This window comes from Mollisia scopiformis (genome assembly GCF_001500285.1).
Source record: "Mollisia scopiformis unplaced genomic scaffold LY89scaffold_6, whole genome shotgun sequence".
In the NCBI taxonomy this organism is placed as follows: domain Eukaryota; kingdom Fungi; phylum Ascomycota; class Leotiomycetes; order Helotiales; family Mollisiaceae; genus Mollisia; species Mollisia scopiformis.
In genome coordinates this window covers 794,344-816,424 of record NW_017263586.1, presented here as the reverse complement: position 1 = coordinate 816,424, position 22,081 = coordinate 794,344, and the positions used below count along the sequence as shown (strand labels likewise).

General features: G+C 47.9%; 10 protein-coding genes across 10 annotated transcripts; 6 read left to right on the top strand and 4 right to left on the bottom strand.

The window, feature by feature from the left end:
• Positions 1-430: 430 nt before the first annotated feature.
• On the top strand, positions 431-2,442 carry LY89DRAFT_445271 (actin-like ATPase domain-containing protein). Its single transcript, XM_018207578.1, has 3 exons — positions 431-1,328; positions 1,380-1,952; positions 2,000-2,442. The coding sequence occupies exons 1-3, from the start codon at positions 709-711 to the stop codon at positions 2,397-2,399; spliced, it is 1,593 nt and encodes a 530-aa protein (XP_018074868.1). The 5' UTR covers positions 431-708; the 3' UTR covers positions 2,400-2,442.
• A 1,274-nt stretch (positions 2,443-3,716) lies between these two features.
• On the top strand, positions 3,717-5,435 carry LY89DRAFT_579088 (p53-like transcription factor; the record flags this gene model as incomplete). The annotated part of the gene is made up of 4 exons (XM_018208986.1): positions 3,717-3,763; positions 3,856-4,828; positions 4,881-5,260; positions 5,315-5,435. The coding sequence occupies 4 exons, from the start codon at positions 3,717-3,719 to the stop codon at positions 5,433-5,435; spliced, it is 1,521 nt and encodes a 506-aa protein (XP_018074867.1).
• Positions 5,436-6,922: 1,487 nt separating this feature from the next.
• LY89DRAFT_705399 (cytochrome P450) lies at positions 6,923-8,661 on the top strand (the record flags this gene model as incomplete). Its single annotated transcript, XM_018217448.1, has 2 exons — positions 6,923-7,225; positions 7,258-8,661. The coding sequence occupies 2 exons, from the start codon at positions 6,923-6,925 to the stop codon at positions 8,542-8,544; spliced, it is 1,590 nt and encodes a 529-aa protein (XP_018074866.1). The 3' UTR covers positions 8,545-8,661.
• Positions 8,662-9,577: 916 nt separating this feature from the next.
• On the bottom strand, positions 9,578-10,594 carry LY89DRAFT_730547 (uncharacterized protein; the record flags this gene model as incomplete). Its single annotated transcript, XM_018219491.1, has 2 exons — positions 9,578-10,145; positions 10,209-10,594. 2 exons carry the CDS (start codon positions 10,592-10,594, stop codon positions 9,578-9,580), a joined length of 954 nt encoding a protein of 317 aa, XP_018074865.1.
• Positions 10,595-11,385: 791 nt separating this feature from the next.
• Positions 11,386-13,782, top strand: LY89DRAFT_779266 (spermine/spermidine synthase). Its single transcript, XM_018222280.1, has 3 exons — positions 11,386-12,799; positions 12,858-13,158; positions 13,241-13,782. The coding sequence occupies exons 1-3, from the start codon at positions 11,748-11,750 to the stop codon at positions 13,655-13,657; spliced, it is 1,770 nt and encodes a 589-aa protein (XP_018074864.1). The 5' UTR covers positions 11,386-11,747; the 3' UTR covers positions 13,658-13,782.
• Positions 13,707-14,084, top strand: LY89DRAFT_445172 (uncharacterized protein). The gene has a single exon (XM_018207577.1). The coding sequence runs from the start codon at positions 13,807-13,809 to the stop codon at positions 14,032-14,034; it is 228 nt and encodes a 75-aa protein (XP_018074863.1). The 5' UTR covers positions 13,707-13,806; the 3' UTR covers positions 14,035-14,084.
• On the bottom strand, positions 13,774-15,848 carry LY89DRAFT_610683 (putative mitochondrial enolase superfamily member 1). The gene is made up of 3 exons (XM_018210558.1): positions 15,452-15,848; positions 14,772-15,377; positions 13,774-14,722 (listed from the first exon to the last, which is right to left on the bottom strand). Exons 1-3 carry the CDS (start codon positions 15,605-15,607, stop codon positions 14,135-14,137), a joined length of 1,350 nt encoding a protein of 449 aa, XP_018074862.1. The 5' UTR covers positions 15,608-15,848; the 3' UTR covers positions 13,774-14,134.
• Positions 15,849-15,995: 147 nt separating this feature from the next.
• On the bottom strand, positions 15,996-17,781 carry LY89DRAFT_771422 (uncharacterized protein; the record flags this gene model as incomplete). Its single annotated transcript, XM_018221886.1, has 2 exons — positions 15,996-17,495; positions 17,560-17,781. The coding sequence occupies 2 exons, from the start codon at positions 17,779-17,781 to the stop codon at positions 16,413-16,415; spliced, it is 1,305 nt and encodes a 434-aa protein (XP_018074861.1). The 3' UTR covers positions 15,996-16,412.
• A 1,024-nt stretch (positions 17,782-18,805) lies between these two features.
• Positions 18,806-19,948, bottom strand: LY89DRAFT_682229 (uncharacterized protein). The gene is made up of 5 exons (XM_018214462.1): positions 19,553-19,948; positions 19,437-19,502; positions 19,273-19,386; positions 19,040-19,223; positions 18,806-18,978 (listed from the first exon to the last, which is right to left on the bottom strand). The coding sequence occupies exons 1-5, from the start codon at positions 19,767-19,769 to the stop codon at positions 18,939-18,941; spliced, it is 621 nt and encodes a 206-aa protein (XP_018074860.1). The 5' UTR covers positions 19,770-19,948; the 3' UTR covers positions 18,806-18,938.
• A 1,490-nt stretch (positions 19,949-21,438) lies between these two features.
• On the top strand, positions 21,439-21,814 carry LY89DRAFT_682226 (uncharacterized protein; the record flags this gene model as incomplete). The annotated part of the gene is made up of 1 exon (XM_018214461.1): positions 21,439-21,814. A coding segment is annotated over one exon (203 nt), but the record flags the coding sequence as incomplete, so codon positions are not given.
• Positions 21,815-22,081: the final 267 nt, after the last annotated feature.

Genomic DNA, 22,081 nt, shown 5'->3' with positions numbered 1-22,081 from the left:
TACATCCCTATCCGTTTGCTGCATTCGCCCTTCTGACTGGTCGATCCGGTCTGGTGGACGACTCTGGGAAAAGGCAGAATCCACATTTCCCAGAAGGCGACTTGGCCCTGCTTCAAGGCATAATTCGCTGCTGCTCTTGTTTCAATCCTCATCTCTTTACATGAAAGGAATTGCTGTTCCAATGTTACTCTGTCCCATGGCGAGATTGCAATTGCCGTGATTCTTCTTTGCTTCGTCCTATCAAGCTTCTGGCCGCGATGGCGCAATAATTTTCCTCGTCTGCGTTCATCAATCCTGTGCCGTGAAATCTGGGATTCTCAATACGACACGGCCCTATTCTCTTTTTATTTTTTTGCACGTTACTTGAACCTCCACCATTCCTCGCTCAGACTGGACACTCGAATCCACATCTGGCTACCTGTCGTTCCCGAAGTCGACCTTCCCTCCTTAGGTGGTCTCGGGTTCATTTGTCTCACGTATCCTCTGCCCGTCAGACTTTTCTTTACGCCGGTAGTGTTGGTACTCTCCTCAGCCAACGTCTCTACCTCTAATTTTACACATGTAAACAGAACATGGGGAGGAGCAGCTACCACATTACTTTCGACTGAAACTACAACCTGCCGATCTGCATCGTCACACTAATACCCTAGCCGCGCCTCGTAGCGCCGCGGGCTCTCCATATTCCTATATGTATCAACGCCCGATGTCATGCAGCCGTTCATTGCTGCAATGCAAAAGGTACGACAGGCCTTCCTCGCTGCCATCATCAAGAGTTTTCTGAGGACAAAACATGTCCTTCAGACAATTCTCAACATCTGGATATCTCCGTCCATTATCAAGGGAGAAAATGTCGAAGCAGAGCCCTCGACCCAGGAGGTACGGAAACTGGGAGCACCAGAATTTGTAGAGGTGGTTAATAAGGCTTTCCATGGCTTGGTGGGGAGAAAACGACTAGTGGCTTTGTCAGATGGATTGAGAAAGCAATTTTTGGAGAGCATGTTCGACAATCCGCAATGTATGCTTCCATCATACAACCACCAACTTCCTTCCGGCGACGAGCAAGGGACGTTTCTTGCCCTTGATGTAGGAGGCTCGACTTTCCGAGTGGGTCTGATTGAACTTTCAGGGCGGAAAAGTGGCGACGAGGAGTGCAAAATTTTGAAGAGAAGTACCTTTAAAATTGATAAAACCGTCAAGCAACTCAAAGGTGTTTTGTTTTTCGACTGGATGGCGGAAAGAATAGGAGAGGTGCTAGCTGGGCAGGCTGAGGGTCACGACATGTCTGATGCTCCACTGTCAATGGGTCTGGCCTGGTCATTTCCCATAGAGTAAGTACAGTACATCTCTTCTACATTTAGAAAGTCAGCTGATCATCATAGACAAACATCTCTTCGAAGTGGGCTCCTACAAGGCATGGGAAAGGGTTTCCTTGCAGCTCATGGGCTCCTAGGGCAAGATCTTGGCGACCTCATTCAAGATTCGTGTTCGAAAAGAGGTCTCAACGTGCAGGTGGACGCTATTGTGAATGATTCTTCAGCAACTCTTCTTTCCAAGGCTTACCTGGACTCGACAACACGCTTCGCACTTATTCTCGGAACTGGTGTAAATGCTGCTGTGCACCTTCCTGTGCATACTTTCTCTCCTTCAAAATTTGGGATACGACCTCCCGAGTGGCATGATTCTGCTAAGCATGTCATCGTCAACACAGAGCTATCGATGTTCGGATCAGGCATCTTACCGTCAACACAATGGGATGAGCTACTACTATCTGTGCACCCGGATCCAACTTTTCAGCCTCTTGAGCACTTTGTTGGTGGAGGATACCTTGGAGAGATAGTACGGCTTGTGTTAGTCGAAGGCATTCGGACGGCGGGACTCTTCGGTGGCGTCGTCCCTCCGAATCTGAGGGAGAAGTATTCCTTAGACACAGAAACTCTTTCACGCATAGAATCGTAAGTCTTCCTCGCCCATCTGCAATGTTTTAAGCTGACATTCTCAGCGACCGAAGTCCAGATCTCTCCACAGCACAAGCCGTCTTCATGTCTCGTCATCCGACAACAATACCTCCTACTCCTACCGACCTGCACACACTTCGTCTCATCGCTGCCCATGTCACACATCGTGCGGCAGGAATCATCGCCGCAGGTGTGCATGCTCTCTGGCAGCTGCGCAACGAAGCAGAGTCCATCCTTCCTCAAGAATCATCACATACCCTCGTGGCATACAATGGTTCTGTCCTTGAAAACTATCCCGGGTTCAAAGTAGCCTGTCAAAAGCATCTCGATACATTGGTTGAAGCTAGTGGTGGCACGAAGGGTAGCATTGAGTTGATGTATGCCGAAGAGAGCAGTCTCCTTGGGGCAGCCATCGCCGGCGCGGTTGCTAGTTTAGACGGTTAGGTCCTGCATTTTGCATCGTCGATTTAAGAGGCATTTGGTATACATGTAGCATTTTAGGCGTTTGGGATACCTGATGCATGAGCATATCATGAAATCAAAACATTTTTTTGAGGCCTGGAAGGTGTAGAAGCGGCATATGAACGGCATAAGTGCAGCACGTGAGCATGGACAATCCAGGAGAGCTCATTCGCGAACAAGGAAGCACATGTCTTTGTTCGAAATGTGAGGATTGGAAGGATCGTGATCCTAGAATCATGGCGGTTCCCCTTTTTCAAATGCCTGTCCGCCTTACCGTCTTCGGACATCTATCTAGCGAAATAATTCAGAAGAATGCGGGGATGTGGAGCTAGACGACAGAGTATCACCGAAGTTGCGTCGACTGACCACGAGCGAGGCCATGAATGATTCTGTGAAACCCGAACAACAGAGCAATAGGCATACATATGCTACACAAGTGATGATTATTTAGGTACATATATCTATAGAATATAGCGCATTTACGTGGACTGTCCGGACCAAGATTGGGTCATGGTCATGCTTAATACTGTACGTCTTCCGCAGAAAGGGCAGGTCCATATTTTGCGTGGGACATGCTAGGGTCGATCATTTGGCGCAGAGATAACGGCCGTGGAAGAAGATAGCAGAGAACAACCATCGAAGCAGCCCTCTCGCAGCCCTCGCAGCCCTCGCAGCCCTCGCAGCCCCCAGCCCGAACTGATTCTTACCGCGGCCAATCGGGCCATAGCGAGTCGAGTGCCATCCAGTGCCACTGAAGTGCCATTACAGCGCCTCCAGCAACCCTCCGCTTCTTTGGTTCACACTTCACCTTACTTCACTTCACTTCACTTCCCTTCCCTTCCCTTCCCTTCCCCTTGGCACAACCAGCCCTCCCACCCGTTCTCTCCTCCTCTTCTGTACCTCGTACCACATGCATCACAGGCGCGCAGCCATCTCCACCACCTAAAAGCGCCCCCGGCTCACCTCTCTCTATTCCCTCCCACTCCTCTAGTAAGACCCGTATACAGTAACACAAACGGCTTGTCAGACAACATACTCGCTTTTCGCTGTACCACTTCCACGCACTCAATTCATATACAAGATATACGATACACGCAAATGAAACAACAATAATGCGCAAAGCAATTATCGTACATGCTTCACTCGTCTCAACCCTGCGAACACCACAGTCCGAGCCAGAAACGGACAATGGCAGCCTATGATGCTGGGAGCTTCACCATTTCTTCCATGACCGCGGCGCCCAACGACATCCTGCGATTGACAACACCAGAGAACGGACATCCAATGCTCGGGGGAAGCATGGATGCCTTTGATCACGATTTAAGCTTTGAGGGAGAGGGGTTATTGTATGTTTCTAGCTCCCGGACTCACATCCTGGGAACAGTTTCTACGGACTGAGTTCTGTCCAAGAACCATTGCTGACGAGCAGCTATGAAAGCAATAGGGACGATGTGAATACTTCTGGCCTTCCTCCATTACCCTTCACGCCCTCGTACGAGCTCTCTGACGCCTTCTCGACCACCTTTGAAGACCCGTTTTCCTACCAATCTAACACGGACTTCTCTTCGATCCTGGAGGATAACAATACGCATCCGCACAATGAGTCCTCGCATAATACCGTAGACCCCGATAATAAGCTCCTTGGCTTTGGAGTAACCAACGTCAAAGCTCCTATATTCGACGATGCGGGTCACACATGGCCTGCAATGACGGCGGAACTGTATGGCATGTTCTTCGTCGCTGAGGATGTATTTGGAGATAACAATACGAATGCGAATCGACCTTTGGAATTGACTTGCTACCGGCGGAATCTCTTTCAAATCAGCGGGACTGTGACCCTGAGTCGAGGCATCAAGAGTATGGTCAACGAACACGGACAGCAGGTCCCGCTATATGACATGATGGCCACAATCAGCGCATTGGAAAGTATAGAAGGGAAGAGCACAGAAATAATCTCGGTTCCATGGAAAACTTCCACAGGAACCTCATCGGAGGATAAAGCTGGAGCTGCACCTCCACAGTGGCCGCTAGATTTAAGCATGAATCCAGAGCTTGATCCCAGCGTAGTTTCGATCCCAATCGCATGGAAGAGACTCCAATTCAAGCACGCGACCGCCAACAACGGTAGGAGGAAAGGCTTGCAACAGCATTATGTGATTCAGATCAATATTATGGCCACTCTGGCGACAGGAGAGACGGTGAAGCTTGCAGAGATTCGGAGCGGCCCAATTATCGTGCGCGGAAGAAGTCCTAGGAATTTTGATAGTAGGAAAGATGTTCCGCTAAGTGAGAAGAAGTTGGATTCGAAACCGAGGACAATGAGTGATGCCGGTGTCTCAGCGCCACAAGTCAAAGTTGATCCGGGAGTTGCGAATAGCTCGTATCGCTTTTATGCACTTAATGCTTTGCAGGTGGGCATCACTCTGCTTTTGCAAATCCAATGCCAGAAACTAATTCGGACAGCAGCAACCACTTGACCTGCCAGACTGGACTAATAACCCTCTTGCAACCCTATCTACATCCGAGATACATGCTCGACAAGCCAAGAGACCTACGTTAACAAATCAATCCTCCTCAGCTTCAAATCCACCGAGGCCACCAGTCCCCAAAGCACGCTGGAAGTCGGAAAGTGTGCCCACCAAGTCCTCTCAAGCTACTGCCCCAATCGATCTTTCTTTAGCGGACGACGAATACGGGAAAGCACATCCAGGAGGACATCTTAGGCCAGGCGAACCCGCAAGTCCAGTGATCGACAGAGATAGACTAGGCAAGAAGGGAGTCGGTAGTCCGGTTGAGAATGCGGATTTGTTGTACGAGTATTTTCCGCTGAGTTTGGACGATTGGTATGTGAAATCTTCTTCGTTGAGGTGCTGAAGAAATGCTGATGATAGATGTAGGATGCCTCCTGTTGATGCAATTTATCGACCTCATGTCGTTCATCATACCATTGTCCCGCCGGATCTGAAAGCAGCGCAGGTGAAGAACAAGACGAAACGATACTTTTCTGCCGATGATTAGAGAGCACCAGACGATTCTGGTTATCCGAAAGAAAGCTTTTCTAGTCTAGACTTCGCCTCCGGATCTTTTCGATTATGGAAGAGAGAATCCAGGACATGTTCGGAGCTTAATACTTAACGACGAAAGCACCAGGAGAGGCATCTCTGTCGGATCGACTTGTGCTAGTCAGGTATCGATGAGGCTATGAAAGGCTGTGAGGTTGAATGTACATGAGACACGAAGGGCTCAAGAGCTACAGTGAGCGAAGTAGGTCGCATTTGGAGAATGCCCATCAGAGACGAAAGAAAGATACCCAACGGGAGGAAGACAGGATGCGCTACATATGAAGAGAGACAAATGTGCATAGCACCGGAATGGGATATTCAAAATAGGGTAATTGACGACCATATGAAACGGACAATCTCACTATATCCCCCTCATAGAATCATCCCCCCGGTCTTATTCGTTGTGCTAGCTCATAATGTTGGTTTTTGATCCTCGACATTCAATTGGATATCCTATACGCGGCACCTTTCGCGCCTCGAGTTGGACATCCATCCACACGTTCCAAGTGGACGTTCGAGGAGGCAGGATTCCAAAGACCTAATTAAAATTCCTGCTTCTTCCAACTTAAATCTTTTGTTGCGTGTCGAAATGTCATAAATTATGCTCTTCCAAAGACCTAATTAAACTATCTGCTTCCTCTAACTTAATTTTTTTGTTGCGTGTCGAAATGCCATAAATTATGCTTGCTGTGCTCTTCTTCGTTGTCTACTTGTGATTCCACAGCAAGTCTGATTGTGAGACCAACATTTGCTGTGCGCAGTTCCTGGTTCTGTCTTGCAAGGGGCACATCGAACCAAGATCGCTTTGTTGTGATTCACCGGCTTGTACGATAAGTGACCACCCTCCACCCCCCCCCCCTCTCTCTCTCTGAATGAAGTGCCGTGGTCTGGATATTGGATGCTGGGTGGGGACAGATGTCGTGTAACCACCTTTTCGATAGCGGGGCTTCTGGATGGAGGTTGTGTGGTGAGAGAGTGAATTGTGTTTAGGTCATTACTTCCTCTTTTGAGGGGAGCGAGAATGCTTCACCCATTTCATAGCGTAGCGGTGCTGAAAAGTGAATCGTTACTTCCTCTTCTGAGCGTATCGAGGATATCTTCCCCAATCTGATCTTGATCTAGCTTGCCGAGCAAACCTCTCCTTCACGAAATAATCTCAACCGCCTGATACGTTTCCACGATCTACGACCAATTCACCTCGGCTACACAACTTTACCTTGATAGCGGGGCTCACTGTATTCCGGATCGGGTGTTGAGAAAGTGAATCGTATTCAGCGCGCTACTTCTTCTTTCACGCGTCTCGACGATATCTTCTCAACTTTGGCGAGCTAGCTCGAGAATCTTTCCTTTACAAACCAAGTCCACCGGTCCCCTTCTTTTTCACGATCTACATACATTCAAAATCACTTCAACTGCACATCTTCGTCGAAGAGAGACACCAAGATGGCTGTCGCAGACCACCTACCATTCAACTTCTCCCAAGCAACCACCCTCATTGGTCCTCTCCTGATCGGCCTCATCTTCTTCGATTACCTTTACAAACGTCGTCTCCCACCTGGCCCACCAAGTCTTCCGTTACTCGGGAATTACCTCTCCACTCCTCGCGGTAAATCGTGGTTGTTCTTCACCTCTTTATCCAAAACATATGGCGGAATCTACACCTTCTACTCAGGTCTCGTACCCAATATCATAATCTCAGACCTCAAATCGCATACGATCTCCTCACTAGTCGAAGCAATAAATACAGTACATGACCCCCTTTCCTTGTCTTTGGAAAGTATTACAGCCAAGGCTCAACCATCGTTACCCATCCTTATGGAGCGAGTTGGAACATGAGAAGAAAGATCTTCCATCAGTTCTTGAAGCCTTCTGCGTTACAGACTTATAAGGAGAGACAAGAAGCAGAAGCTTCGAAGCTTGTATTTGGAATCTCGCTGGATGAGGGCAAGAAGTGGAAAGACGAGATTGAGAGGTACACATCCAGTGTTGTTTTCACGCTTAGTTACGGCAGGAGAATCGATGCCCTAAACTCGGCGGTCCTCAAGAAAAGACTCTTCTTCGTGCATTATGTAGCACGATTTCTTTTGTCTGGTCAATTTCTCGTCGAGTCCCTCCCGTTTCTGGATTACTTCCCTCCGTTTCTCGCTCGATGGAAAACCGCGGTTACGGAAATGGGGAAGCAGAACGCGGCTTTTGACTCTTGGCTCGTGGACACCGTCAGACAAGATTTGGCAAAAAATGGAGGAAAACTTACGGGAAGAGGAAGTTTGACCGAGAACATGATCTTAGCGGCCGAAGCTGGAAACGTCGATTGTCAACAGTTGATGCAGAACGAGCGCCATTTTTGTGGTATACCATCTTCAGTCTTCGGAGCTGGATCCCATACCACGATCGCCAGTCTCTGTTCTGCTGTTTTGGGATTGATTCTGAACCCCTGGGTCTTCGTCACTGCTCAGAAGGAAATCGACGAAGTGATAGGCAAGAAACGAAGCCCGAATTTCGGTGACAGGGAGAAGCTCCCATACATCGACGCTTTGGTCAAAGAGACGCTGAGATGGAAACCCGCTATCCCCATGGGCGTGAAACATGCAACTTCCGAAGACGATATTTACGAAGGCTACAAGATTCTCAAAGGAACGATGATCGTGCCCAATATTTGGGCTATGCATTACGACCCCTCTTATTTCCCTTCACCGGAGGAATTTGCGCCAGAAAGATTCCTGCCAGAAAATGACGAGAGGTTTAGAGAGGAGCTGAAGCCAGAAAAGGAGTTTCCGGGCAAGTTCGGACACGGTACTTTTGGGTGGGGAAGGAGAATTTGCGTTGGTGGTGATTTGGCGCATAATGGGATGTGGATCGCGCTGGTGAAGTTAATCTGGGGGCTTGACTTGATGGGGGTTGAGGGAGAGAAGTATGATGGGATAAAGTTTACTGGGGACACTGTTATGGCACCAGCGAGCTTTAAGTGTCGGTGGAAGGTGAGGGATACGGAGATTGGCCATGTGATTGAGAGGGAGATGAGCTTGGCGGGGGTTGTTCTGGAACAATTTCCTGCCTTGGAGTGAGCGGTTGGAGATTGGAGGTGCGATGTTTCTTTTGCTGTTTGAAGGTATCTAGGCATGGAATCAACGGAGCGATAAGTTTGTCACAATGATTTGAGACTCAAAAGAGATGATTCTTTGAACCGACTATCAGCAAAGCTATGTGCTGAATAAAGTCGGGACATTTGCATCCTAGCCTCATATTGGAGAGCACTTACCTAACTGATTTGAAATACAACACAAATAAGTGAGATCATTCGTAGTACATTCAGCCCACGAGAATTCTTTTTCATAAGATACCTCCGAGACCCTATCTTACATTCTCCTCCCCCAAAAGATTACAAAATTCCCCAAAGCGCTCAAGGAGTTCATTGCAGAAGGAGACGCAAAAGAGTGAAGAATATTCAAAGACTTAAAGTATAAGATCAGGATTATATTGCTTACGGATATCTCACTAAGATGTAACGTAAGTTAAGCCTAGGACTCGGACGAGGGACGAGTTTCTCTCTTGGCTTACGCGAGGAGGAAGAAAGTAAGAGTGAGGAGGGAGGATTTGTGCCCAAAAAGGCCAAAAGAAAAGAAATCGGAGGAAAAAAAAGGTTGTTATTCACAAGAAAAATATTAAGATAATAAGAACAGCAAAAGAACTCAGGCCCAGCCCAGAACCCAAAGCTCAGAGGTGGATTCCCTAGAAAACCACTCCCCGAGGTGGTTGTTTGGAGTCGACGGAGGGGGGGGGTGGTTGTTTAAGTTTGTAGAGGAGTTTGGGGAGGGGGGTTAAATGGGGTGAAAGGGGGTTAGTTTGGGATTTATGGGTTGGGTGATGGTGGGAATGAATGAGGGGGAGGGAGGTTTTGGGTTTTGTGGGGTGGATTATGGGATTATGGGGTTATGGGTTTGGAGTTCGGCTTTTCGTGAGTTATTATATTATTCCAACTTGTTATATTGATCGAACGCTATGTTGTCCCTCTCGTTATGATCCCGAACTGTAGGGGGGTGGGGGGGAAGAGAACCTCTCTCAAACTAATACGTTAATCGCCAAATCGCCGCTCTTCAATCAAGCACCATCCTGCGCAACATAAAGCAACGCAATTCCCATAATCGGCTCGGGGATCACCTCCAAACCCACCATGGGCGCATGCTCATTCAAATCATACCTCGCCACAACCCCCCACTCCGCACCCACGTCCATCCTCCCCAAACCCGTACACACAGACATACTACTAATATGCTCCATCCCATCCCCCTCTCTATACCCCTCCGTCCCCCCATACGTCGCCATACTCGTACAAAACCCCTCTCCCCCCCTCAGCACCTCCAGCTCCACGCCCCCATCATGCGGATGCGCGGCCGCGAACAGCACGTCACCCGAAATATCGGCAATCCACGGGGCAGCAGTGATCGAAAACGCCGTCTCGTCCACCGGGACGGGATACTCGGATTCAGAACACGATCCGATGTCCAGCCAGACGATCTTGACGGGCCGGAAGGTGGGCGGCGGGGAGGGGATGTATTCGTAGGTGACGGTTATGTAGACGAATGTCGGGTGCGGCGTTTCATTCATGAGTTCGGTGGTGAGGAGGAGTGTGGAGGTGGGGGTCAGGTGGTAGCCTGCTTCTTTTGTGCTGGTTTGGTGTTAGCTGACGAGTTTTGAGTATGGAATAGGGGAAAGGGAAGGGGGGGAGTACCCATCGACGCAGATATTGGCAGCTGTCCTTTCATTCCCGCTGGCGAATATACGTTCGGGATGTGTGGGACAGACAGTGTCGCGTTGAGTCGGGTTCAAGAGGACCATGTGATGGAGCCACATTCCTGTGTTGGCGTTGGCGTAGCTTCCGTCTTCGTATTCGAGGTCAGCTTGGAAGAATGTTATTTTGCAGTCTGAGCATGGTTTTGTGACATTGCGGAGCTGGAAGCCTGCCATGTCGTTTCCGGGGACGAGGAAGGGGCCGTATTTTATCTTGACGCGTTCGGAGTGGTGGTTGGGGAAGTATTGGGGGTGGAGGTAGGTTATGTTTGGGTTGGTTGAAGCTTTTGGGTTATTAGTTTTGGTTGAGATGGGTAATGTACTCATTGTCGAGGAAGATTAAGAGGGAAGGAGAACGTACTAGGTAGCTTCTCTTGCCAGCCTGGGAGTATAGATGCATATTTGGTGGGTGATATGATGAGGGTCAAAAATGCGATGGCTACAACAATAGCAATTCCTGTCAAACTGCATCACTTAGCATTACAGCAGATCAAGGTAAGAAACAGAGTAGCTGTTCAGTCAGAACTATGAAGTCAATGCAGATGATTGAGGACCAAGACTTCAAGAGTTTGAGAGTTCAAGCATGTTTCAGCTCAGTGACTTTCTATCGCTTAACTTTGCGAACATTTCCTCAAGCCTGAGGAGGAATAGGAGTAGCGAGCTCAGGATGAACTCACATCTCCTGTTCCAAAAACATCTTGCAAAAATACTTAGAATATGGAGAGTTCTGCAAACTTGAAACACTGAAAATATTGCAAATAAAAGACAATGATAAACCAAGCTTACACAGCCTTCCAAACCACACCTCGCTTCCAATCAGCCCCTTTCCACTGAAAGGATCCCTTCTTCCTCAACCATACCGGACTCGGTGTGTCTTCAACATCTATTGCAATCATGCTCAGAAGCCCAATGATAAACAAAAAACAATATGATGTTGAATCATCCCAAATGAAACGTTTCGTGAGCTTGAAGCATGGGATGAAGGAGTACAATTCTTGATGCCTACAGTACAGAGATTACGAGCATGCAAATGAAAATCCCCGCTAACCATTTCAGGTGGCCAGCTCATGATAGGCTCAAAGATGGCTCGGAAGGATTACGACTGCAACTCACCGACCGCCGATAAACTCTCATCGGACCAAACTTCTCCTGAAAAGACAGCATACTTATACGATCTGATGATGTTCAGATGAAGCTTTCTTGACAGCCAAGACTTGAATCATAGCGGCTTCGACACGTGATCCACCCCACCAGTCCAAGCTCCCTTTTGTTTCAGTGTTTCAGGCTCAAACGCACCGGCCCCCAATCAACATATCGCAACGTCTCCAGATGTGAAGCTTCCAATGAATATCGCCATTCGTGGCATTTATTGAAGAAGTTGATTTACGTCGCCGAGATTGTTGTTTCTTCTTCATATCACTGCGAAGGAAGACACTCTGTAACTTTATCTCTTACGTTCCTCCTCGGTCGAAGTCACGCCATGGCTCGGCCCGGGTCATCAAAATCGGCCAAGGCTTCGATACCACCACCCAAAGAGCCGCTTCTCACCCAAGAGAATTTCGAGAAAGAATTGAAAGCCTTAGCTTCAAAGGCACAAGAAGAGACATGGTCAAAATGGGCCGGTGAGCAAGCTTGGGTTCTGACCCAGTCAGGTGTCTTGCTCACTCTAGCTGCTGTATACTCGAATGTATCAGAGCTCAGTTTATCCCCTGTGTATGGAGGGATTCCTTCATCGGTTTATCATGCCAAGGGGGTTATGACTGCTTGCTTTTTGGGGTGGTCGTCGAATCTTTTCATTAAGAGGAATTTACCTCTGAGGCCTCAGCAACTGCTACCTGTCATTGCCGCGTATATTCCTATGATGCAGTTCTTCCTGTTTAGAGTCAGTGGTCTGCTTGGGGCGGTGTATGGACCAATTATTACGGAAGCTCTGACTTTCTTGCCCCTGTTGCTATTGTCAGTCTCCTGCACGGCGACTATCTTGGACGATTTGGAGATGAGCATTGGAAGGTGGCAGTGGTTATCAGATGCCATGCCAGGAATATGCTCTTTCTCATTCTTCAAAACAATGGAGTACTTCTCAGGAAACGCCATCCAAAGAGGAATCGGTGCTTCCTTTTTTCAAACTCGACTAGGTCTTCAAATCTCCCTCACAGGACTTTACTCCCTCTTCTCGCCATCCAAGCTCTTACTCTACACCCTTCCAGCAATTCTCCACACCGCATTATTCAACGTCCATGTTCCAACTCCCTTCGCTACATCCTCGCTAAATGCCACAATGGCCAAGAACGGATGGTCACTGCTCGAACGCCAAGAATCTCTCACAGGCTACATCTCCATCCTCGAAAGCTCCAAGAACGGCTTCCGAGTCATGAGGTGTGACCATAGCCTCCTCGGCGGCGAATGGCTAACCAAAGCCAGCGGATCTCCCATGGCCGAACCCATCTACGGCGTCTTCGTTATGCTTGAAGCCGTACGACTCGTCCAAATCAAAGATCCCGTACCTGACAACCAAGCTTCTGCTTTCGTCGTGTAAGTCTCCCCTTTCATGTCAAGAGAGTAGAACATGTGATTAATGAGTTGTGAAAAGGGGTCTAGGGATTGGTACCACACCAGCAGCATTCATGCAACACGGCATCAAAACCACGATTGTGGAAATCGATCCCGTAGTCCATGAATTCGCAACTAAATACTTCGCTCTACCAAAGCACCACACTCCAGTCATCGCAGACGCCGTATCCTACGCCTCAGAAGTAGCGAAATCAGGCGCTCAATACGATTATGTCGTCCACGACGTATTCACCGGCGGAGCTGAGCCCGTTGATCTCTTCACCCTAGAATTCCTCCAAGATCTCAACACAATCCTCAAACCCGGCGGCGTAATCGCTATTGTAAGCCCTTCCCTCCCCCCTGTCCCCCCCTCCATATCCCCAAAAAGAAAAAAAAAAAAGGCTAACAAGCAAAAACCAACAGAACTATGCAGGCGACCTCCTCCTCCCCTCCGCCCGCATAATCGTCAACACCATCAAAACCGTCTTCCCCACCTGCCGCATCTTCCGCGAATCCGCGGCCCCCTCGGCAGCCACGATCGAGGCCGACGGCCGCGATTTCACCAACATGGTCATCTTCTGCACCAACGCTGCGACGTCCGACCAAGTCACATTCCTGAAGCCGACCGAGAGGGACTTTTTGGGCAGTGGGGCGAGGAAGATGTATTTGTTGCCCAAGTATGAGGTGGAGGAGAGCGTTTTTGAGATGCAGGAGGGGGATGGGGGCGTGCTGTTGAGGAATGCGACGGAGAGGTTTAGGGGGTGGCAGGAGAAGAGTGCGTTGGGGCATTGGGCGGTTATGAGGACTGTGTTGCCGAAGGAGATTTGGGAGGATTGGTGAGACTGAAGTTAGATATGTACATGTATATGATCATAAGTGTTAACAGAGGCAGTTTGAGCAATTTGATAGCAAGGTTTTTTTTTGGATCACATCAAGCACTTAGAGCAACAAATTTTCTTTCACAGTGGAATATATAGTGGAAAGCACGAATGGTTGTATTCCTGCCACCTGGGAAGTGTCTCTTTATGAGCACACCTACGAGATGCCATCGTTGCCTCGCGGACAAAGAGCCCAACCTGAAAACTCTTGACCCCCTTTCCAATTCCCAGCCCAATATACAAAAACCAGGGATAGCCAAAAGCCTATGGCTATGCAGGATGCCATCGTTGCCCTGCGCACGAGATCTCCGCTCGAGCCCCTACCCAGACCTGGGATAATACACAAGGAAAATGGTATTATACAGGATGCCGTCGTTGCCCTGCGGAAGGACTTCCCTTCCCCCAACTTTTCCTCCTCTTTCAGAGCCTTACGAGGCTCTTAGATCTTCTCGCCCTCTAGGATGGGCTTCGCTTCTGAGCTATGCCACCACCCGTTTGGTCCACCAGGGAAAGAATAGTGCTCCATACTCTCGGGCTTCATCTCAACCGAGTATCCTGGCTCCATAGGAGTCTGATAATAACCGTCCTTGATGACGGCAGGGTGATTGAAATGCTCATGAAGATGGTCAACATATTCCAACACGGACAACTTCCCACTGACACAAACATAATCGATCGTGCTCAAATGCTGGGTATATTCTGGCAGACCTACACCACCCGAATGTGGGACGATGGGAATGTTGAATTTCTTCGCCATGAGGAGAACAGCGAGGACTTCGTTCACACCACCCATTCGGCAAGCGTCGATTTGGCAGACGTCGATGGCACCCGAGGCAAGGAGTTGCTTGAAGATTACACGGTTTTGGCACATTTCTCCGGTAGCGACACCGATCCCATCAGGGCGGAGGGCATCGCGGATGGCTTTGTGGCCCAGGATGTCATCGGGAGAGGTGGGTTCTTCGATAAACCAGGGCTTGAACTCTTTGAGGTGTTGCATGTATTCGATTGCTTCAGGGACCGACCAGACCTTTTGTCCCTGTTAGCATGTAAATCAAGGGGAGGAGAGAGGGACAAACCTGGTTAGCATCCACCATCAAGATGTTCCCCTTGTCGTACCCAATAACGCTCCTTGCAATAGTCAATCTCCTCCTGTCAGCCTCAACACTTGTCCCAACCTTGAGCTTGAAATGCCTATATCCCTTGCTCAAAGTCTCTTCAAGCAACCCCTTCATCTTGTCCTCCCCATATCCTAACCAGCCAGCACTGGTAGTATAAGCTGGCACAGCCTTACTATCCAATGCATCCTGCAACCTCTTCTTCTTTCCCTCCTCTTCACTCTTCAACATCTTGACCGCTTCCTCAGGCGTAATAGCATCCGTGATATACCTGAAGTCAATACATTGGACGAATTCCTCAGCCGTCATATCTGCCACGATTCTCCACACAGGTTTGTCCAGTGTCTTGGCCCAGAGATCCCAGATAGCGTTCACGACAGCTCCAAGAGCGAGGTGAATGACGCCTTTCTCCGGCCCAATCCAACGGAGCTGAGAATCCGACACAAGATATCGCCATGTTTGGCCCCAATTAGCAACGAGGGAGGAGAGGGTACGGCCCTTGATACGATCTGCGACGTTGTCGATAGCTTTGCAGACGATGTCGTTTCCGCGGCCAATTGTGAATGTCTGTTTTCATCTCAAGTCAGTCCATGAGCTGGAAGTGGGGTGGACAAGAGATGAAAAGGAAAGATGGGACGAACCATGCCATGGCCAGAGAACTCGGAGTCGGTCTTCAGGATGCAGTATGCGGCAGAGTAATCTCCTGCTGCGTTCATGGCATCTGAGCCCGTCTTGTCGAGAGAGGTTGGGAATCGCACATCGCGAGTATCCCAGCCTGTGATGGTAACTTCTGGCATTGTCGAGGCCAATGTATGTGTTTCTTGGAGTTATATCAAGGTTAGATGGTAGGTAGAATCATGCAAGGAGGACTGTGAGAAAAGAGAGAGAATTGAGAAGAGAAAGAATGGAAAATATATGCCAGAGGAAATGACCACCTATATACAGTTCATCCGGAGTAAAACTATGGGGTTCACGAGTCGCCGTCAGGGCAATTGACGGGCCGGACGATGGTGGGGTCCAACGAGGGGTCGAATTGCTGTTGGTAATTGGTGGAGAAATTCCTTTTGCTCCGGTTTGAGGAAGTTGAAGAAGTTCGGCTGAAGAGCCTCTTTGGGATGCTGCACCCTCTTTATTATTTTGGACACACCATTCTCATATTTCAGTCGATTTAAGCGATGAAATTGTTATATATTCACACCCAAAGATTCATAACTACAATGCTATTGCCGACACACAGCATAGGGGACGACGCCTCGTGGAAGAAATGAAAAGCCTCAAAATTCCGTGCAGGCTTCTTCGTGGGGGCTTCGTCAGGTAATTTATTGTTTCTTGAGGGGAAATGGCGGAGAACCTGGCATATGATCAACTAAATCGGAGATGAGATGGTCAGAGACTGAGAAATGCACTCGGTCACTGACTCGTATTCAGTCGGTGGCTGTTTTGCCAGGAGCTTTGGACTGGACTCTTCGAGAAGTCTTCTTTAGCTAGGGAAACACGCTGGTGCTATTGTGCCATACTAAACAGAATCTATCCATCCTTGTAAGCAACCAATATCTGTTTGCATCCGGTCTAGCTACAACATGCAATTATGCTTTCTGTCATTTACCCATGCCGGTCTCCTGCTTGTTCTCTTCGTATGATGCTGCCCAGCGCTACCACCAGTTGAAGTGCTGCCACGATTTCAGGGTTCTGTTCTGCGATCTCGAATCCGTCGTCTGGCAAGTTACCAAATGTATTGATCAACTCCTCCGCATTCTCTGTTACCTCATTGGATACGTCTTGGTTGCCATTTGTAGTTATGTGGTTCTCATCATTGTCAGAGTGACCGTTGACAGCTGGTACCTTCTCTACTATCACACTTGATGTGCCTTCATTCTCGTCAGCAACTCCATGGTTCTCTCCTTCATCCTGATGTCCGTTGGTGGTAGGAAGATTCTCCGAATCTGAGCGTGTGTGGCCTTGATTTTCGTCAAGAACTCCATTGCCTTCATCCTGTTGTGAATCTCCGTTGGAGAGGGCAATACTGGCAGATTCCGAGTCGGATGATTCTTCAGCTCCGTCAGTACCAACGCCGTCCACGTCCTCAAGTTGATGACCGTTGACGGCTGGGACGATCTCCTCATTTCCTTCCGCCCCGGCTACAGCAATGGCAACGTCCTCTTCTCCCTTCTCGTCTATTCCAACACCACTGTCCAGCCTTTCTTGTGTATCTTCTTGGGAGACATTATCACCATTCGTGCTAACATCGAACATGGTGATACTGCTGTCATCCCAATCATGTCTGGAACTTATCTCCGAAGGCATGGTGACGCTTGCGTTTTCCGAGGGAGGTTGGAAGACTGGAACGAAGTCGCCATATCCAACGTGCCTGATGAAGATCTCCCATAGATCACTGAATTTCTGTTTTGATCGTAACATAATGTCTGACTCTTCTGGAGTAAGCTGATGCTCGAAAACATGGGAAAACGAATCTGGTCGAAGAAGTCTTCCCACGACTATGCGTCCGATGTTGCAGAAAGGCAGGAATTTGGTGGCAAGGTTCGATTTGTTGGGACCAGCATCTTCGGATTCATCGAAAGTCGCGTGGGTGTTCCAGTAATATTCGATCCGGTATGGTTCTTGATCCAAGAAATGAATGAGAGTGTGAGGCTCCTGGTGCAGAGCTTCATACATATCCCAATAGCGCTATATTGGTCAATGTCAATGTCTCGTGAGTTATGGGGACATCAGAATCAAATCATGTACTGACACCTTGACCGAGTGCTGCGACGACCTCAACCTGGTCGCGCATAATTGTCTCCACTCTGCGCCTCCTCTCTTGTATGCTGTTCCATTCGTTATCTGTGCTTTCTAGGACTGGAAACACAACACCGGAGCCTGCAAGAGCATAGTCAGCAAATTGTAGTTGCTTTCGGAAGTGTTCTGTGTACAATGGAAATATCGATGCTGCCAGCTCGATTTGCAAGTACATCTTCGCTCTCGAGTTGAATCCAGTTGCGGAAAATGGACGGGAGCCCAATCAATGTCTGTCATCTTTCTGGCTTTTGGTAAAAGTACAATAAATAGAATAATAAAGGTCCAAACGAGTGTAGGACAATTGATAGTGAGATTTGATGGGGATATAGTGTTATGTTTGCGAGATGGTCGTTGTGAAAGGCCGAGGTATTTCATGGTAGTATCTGCCGTTTTCGGAAAGAGCAACTCATGTGGTCTTCCTTATCATCAGAGGGAGTGTATATGATTATACTTCACAGAAAGAACGAAGATTTTTCCAGTAAAGGAATCTGAGTCTGAAAGTCTCGTCTTCCTAGTACATCTCTTTCGTCGATTCAGCCTTGTGAAGCCAGAGCTTGACGTTAGGACGCTGCTTTGTCGAAAGCAATCCATTCCGGAACATTCTTGACTGTCGCAAACAGAATTGTTTGGAACACGCAGTAACGTTTCTTGGCCCGGTCTCAATTCTGGTGAAAATGATCTTCGACGCTGTTGACGCGAAATTTTATATCTGATAGATGTTAAAAGCAATCTAGAAATGGATACTGGCAGAGAGACAGTCCCAAGCCAGTGCTGTTTGCCATCACGCTGAAATACCTTTTTTCGCCTCTTCATGGGCACCTTTCAGTAGCCGATGTCTGTGTCGATTTGGAAGGTAATACCTTTTTGCTCTTCTTCTTTAAACGAAGAATGTTGCCGCATGACAACTGAAGTGACACTCGCACCGTCGCGTCTGGTAAGAGCTTTCAAGCCAGTAGGAAATATGTTATGTTATTCTCTTTCACTCTTCTAATCTTTGAGAGTTCTGATTTTGGAGACAATGGTTGGGGCTGTGGAGAGTAGACATTGTAAGGAGCAGGTCAGATATGATAATGAAGAAACCGCCTCCTATCCATGAACTCGGAGAGGTCAATACAGATTCCCGCGATGGATCTTGTACAGTGATGCCAATGTTCGAAGAGATAACTTATATCAAGATATCCCAAACACGAAGTGAAAGCGCACACCCAAAAGACATGCTATTCGAATATGAAGATTAAAATCGGTGCTAGCCGAAAATTTGAACACCAGGTCCCTGATATCTATTCTTCATCATGCATGACTTTTCAATAATCCCCTCCTTGCCCGTACCATCTAACATATAGCTTTGCCTGTGGATAGCTGCCAGACCTCGCTAGATGAATGTCAGTCTTGGTATCCACAAAAGGAGGCGGCTTTCGATAAAGCTCGCTTACCCAGAAACGGCAGCAGGATCCGCAGTTGTATTGAGATTTGCGTCCATGAATGTCTGGGCCACTAAGGCTCCCATTTGAGGATTGTTTCCATTCGCAACGAGTTCTTCGCTGTTGATATTCATGTTGGTTGTGTTCGCAACATCTATAGCAATAGCAACTTGTGCCGGGAGGTTGAATTGTGAATCTATTTGGTCTTAGTGGAAACCTAGGAAGCTGATTTGAAGCAAACATACATAAAGTGCAGGTTCTATGGCCTGCTGTAACACTAGCTGGTGTGCTGAACTTCCATACATAAGCGGCGCAGGTTCCGGGACGGTTCAGGCATGCTTGGATGCAGTCACATGCGTCTAGTATGTTAGTTGACCGAAGATCATATGAGAGTCGGAAGGGGTTTTACCTTGAATCTCTGGGAACGTCAGGTCTACTTCTGTCACCACGCCTGTGACATCGAAACCCTTCACATCTGGCAAAGTCTTGTCAGTTAACATAATAGAGAAGCTGAGGCATACTTACAACGGACACAACCATGTTCTTCTGTAGTGTTGAGATGCGGGCAGATTGGTTTGAGGCCTTGGTGCTCATTCCCACATTGAATGTTCTCAAATATAACAGTATCTTGTCCTTCGACTATGACTTCGACGGGTGCTGGGCTGGGATCAGGAAGAGCGATAGCTAACGCTGTGGCAAGAACCATCAAGGCCGAAAGGAGCGAAGAAGTCTTCAAAAACATTATGACTTGAAAGTATCGAGTCGGGTCTATTACCAGATAGAAATGAATGTAGTAACGAGGAAGCTTGCTAACAAATGAGGGATAGCAAAGAACGTAATTAAGAAGTGAAATTGAAACGGATATGAACGAATATGGGAGTTTACATTGTGCGAGAAGGACTCATTTAATGTGGAAGATTAACAACCTTACTTCTTTTTTTTTTGCAGCACAAACATCTAGACGCAAATGCTTTTCGGCTCCCTGGCAGCCCGTTTCCTCACGATAAGGCTAGGACAGGAGTTCAAGGCGCAGCAAAGGGATAGAAGGAAGGAAATAATTCACACTTTCGTCTTCCTCGATGTCACTGAACCCTTGAATTAAGGTAGGACGCGCGGGCAGACATTCATCTGAGCTTATTGGCAACATCGGATGACATCTTTTCTCTGTGGTAGCTCAAAGCTTGTGTGCCAATCTGAAGCATACAGAGTATCAGACTTTCGCACATCGAGAACACTTGATTGTGATGATGGAAAAGTCGATGATAGAAGGGGTCGTTGGCGGTCTCATGGTGACAGCTTTCATCTTGTCTTCAAACAAGAATGTCCGTCCCATGTTTCTCTCACAGACGACTTGGTTTTCAAAAGATAGGAATTTGATATAGAGGGCCTCTCATTGGCCGTGGTTGGGAGGAAACAGTTGGAGTTTCGAGAGTCAGGGGTCTGCATGTCGCCCGGCTGCTGTTCCGAAACTTGACACCTTTGTTCTATTTTCAGACCATAGAAGTGAGGAAGAAAGTCAATCGCCTTCCTCCAACCAGAACGAAGATACAAACTAGATCGTGGTGCGTGTGTGCACTGACAAGGCGGAGGTAAGCTTACTTCGTGCATATTCTGAGCGGGAGGCTGGCGCGGAAGGTCGGCTTCCTTGAACCCCTGAGTTCGGATGGTAACCTGAACATGAAGGATCAGTCATCTGCATATAAATCGCGGCGAATACTTGGAGATGATAGAATGCTTAGCAAACAATAAGTATTCTCGTGAGTGGAAAACGTTCAAGAGCAGACTCAGTAGTAGACAGATTGCCTCCGTTCAAACAAGCGGAAAATGCCTCTGCAAGGAGGAGGAGTGATTTAGTGAAATTCTAATATCTATTTCAGAACATCTGCTGGAAAAACGCTCGAACCTCAAGTTGGTCAGCCAAGTGAACGTACGTCGTACTGACTGCATTGAAGAGTAGATACCCATGAGGCCAAGGAAGTTGTGAAGTTAATTTCAGTCCTTACACGTGACATCGTGACATCGGAAAATCCCCTGACGAGGAGAGCTAAAATGTCTTGCCACTCCACGACTTTTCCTTGGAAAACCCGTATTATTTCATAAAATGGGACATTCCAGAAACATCTCACCAAAATCCGCTTCCACTCCTTTGCAGACTTTGCTCTTCGAAGTTGCATTTCTCTTGGCTCGTATTGGACTTCTCCTTGCGGACAGCTGCAGTCGCGGTCAGTATCGGATTCATCCACTCATCTTTCCCGCTTCGCAACGCACATTCCTCCTCCTGCAATAACACCCTGTCGACTATTACAACAAGTCACGCCACAGAACCATAGCTGACCTCGGAACCATACTGGCTAAAAGTGAAATGGGATTGTACAATCTCTCGATCCTTAGTTACCATTCTTCGTTGGTCTCTATGCAGTTGACTACGGATGCTTCCCGTCTGCTGCTTTACGCCGAATGGACCTTGGCAACAAGCGCCTGGGTGACATTGGAAGGTAGGGGTCACGCACCTCGAAAAGCCTCGATTCAGCTCAAACACACTCAAGTCCTTAAATATTACCTTCTTCCCCACGATACTGCTGTCCCCACCACCATTACCAGCTCCCAGAGTTGAAACACTGGTCCTTGCTTTCTCTGCTATTGTCATCTGAAGTTTCTCGCCCCTGTATCTACATGCACTGCATTTATGTACTGTTCTGAGATGAATTTGATTATGTAGATGTCTCCTGTTCATGTCTTTGCTAGTCGCAAGACCATACATTAATGCATGGATACTTGTTTGCGTTGGCAGTTCTGCGATATACTTCATGCTCTAGTATAGATCACCCTAAGTATGGGGAGATTCACTTGTTGCTGCCAGCCCAAAATCTTTGATAACTTCAGCAAGATTATTTCACAGAGTTCAGATCACGTCTTTGGATCGCGATTTGCATCAGCAGATGCTGCTTTATCTTAAACAGAACTTTTTCATTGAACATCATCATCGTCACAACTTCAACACATCATCGATCAAGTTTGTACAAGAAGCGCAGGAATGATCTATCTCTCTATCCA

What these genes read in the sequence shown, in the direction of transcription:
- LY89DRAFT_445172 (XM_018207577.1), top strand. Translation starts at nt 13,807, where the DNA reads ATGGTTGTATTCCTGCCACCTGGGAAGTGTCTCTTTATGAGCACACCT.
- LY89DRAFT_610683 (XM_018210558.1), bottom strand. Translation starts at nt 15,607, where the DNA reads ATGCCAGAAGTTACCATCACAGGCTGGGATACTCGCGATGTGCGATTC. An exon ending in AGTTCTCTGGCCATGGCATG is followed by an intron (nt 15,378 to 15,451) that starts GTTCGTCCCATC and finishes AGATGAAAACAG; the next exon opens with ACATTCACAATTGGCCGCGG. An exon ending in TGATGGTGGATGCTAACCAG is followed by an intron (nt 14,723 to 14,771) that starts GTTTGTCCCTCT and finishes CAGGGACAAAAG; the next exon opens with GTCTGGTCGGTCCCTGAAGC.
- LY89DRAFT_682229 (XM_018214462.1), bottom strand. Translation starts at nt 19,769, where the DNA reads ATGTTTTTGAAGACTTCTTCGCTCCTTTCGGCCTTGATGGTTCTTGCC. An exon ending in CCATAGAACCTGCACTTTAT is followed by an intron (nt 19,224 to 19,272) that starts GTATGTTTGCTT and finishes AAGACCAAATAG; the next exon opens with ATTCACAATTCAACCTCCCG. An exon ending in GATCCTGCTGCCGTTTCTGG is followed by an intron (nt 18,979 to 19,039) that starts GTAAGCGAGCTT and finishes ACATTCATCTAG; the next exon opens with CGAGGTCTGGCAGCTATCCA.
- LY89DRAFT_779266 (XM_018222280.1), top strand. Translation starts at nt 11,748, where the DNA reads ATGGCTCGGCCCGGGTCATCAAAATCGGCCAAGGCTTCGATACCACCA. An exon ending in CAAGCTTCTGCTTTCGTCGT is followed by an intron (nt 12,800 to 12,857) that starts GTAAGTCTCCCC and finishes AGTTGTGAAAAG; the next exon opens with GGGTCTAGGGATTGGTACCA. An exon ending in CCGGCGGCGTAATCGCTATT is followed by an intron (nt 13,159 to 13,240) that starts GTAAGCCCTTCC and finishes AAAAACCAACAG; the next exon opens with AACTATGCAGGCGACCTCCT.
- LY89DRAFT_445271 (XM_018207578.1), top strand. Translation starts at nt 709, where the DNA reads ATGCAGCCGTTCATTGCTGCAATGCAAAAGGTACGACAGGCCTTCCTC. An exon ending in GCCTGGTCATTTCCCATAGA is followed by an intron (nt 1,329 to 1,379) that starts GTAAGTACAGTA and finishes TGATCATCATAG; the next exon opens with ACAAACATCTCTTCGAAGTG. An exon ending in ACTCTTTCACGCATAGAATC is followed by an intron (nt 1,953 to 1,999) that starts GTAAGTCTTCCT and finishes TGACATTCTCAG; the next exon opens with CGACCGAAGTCCAGATCTCT.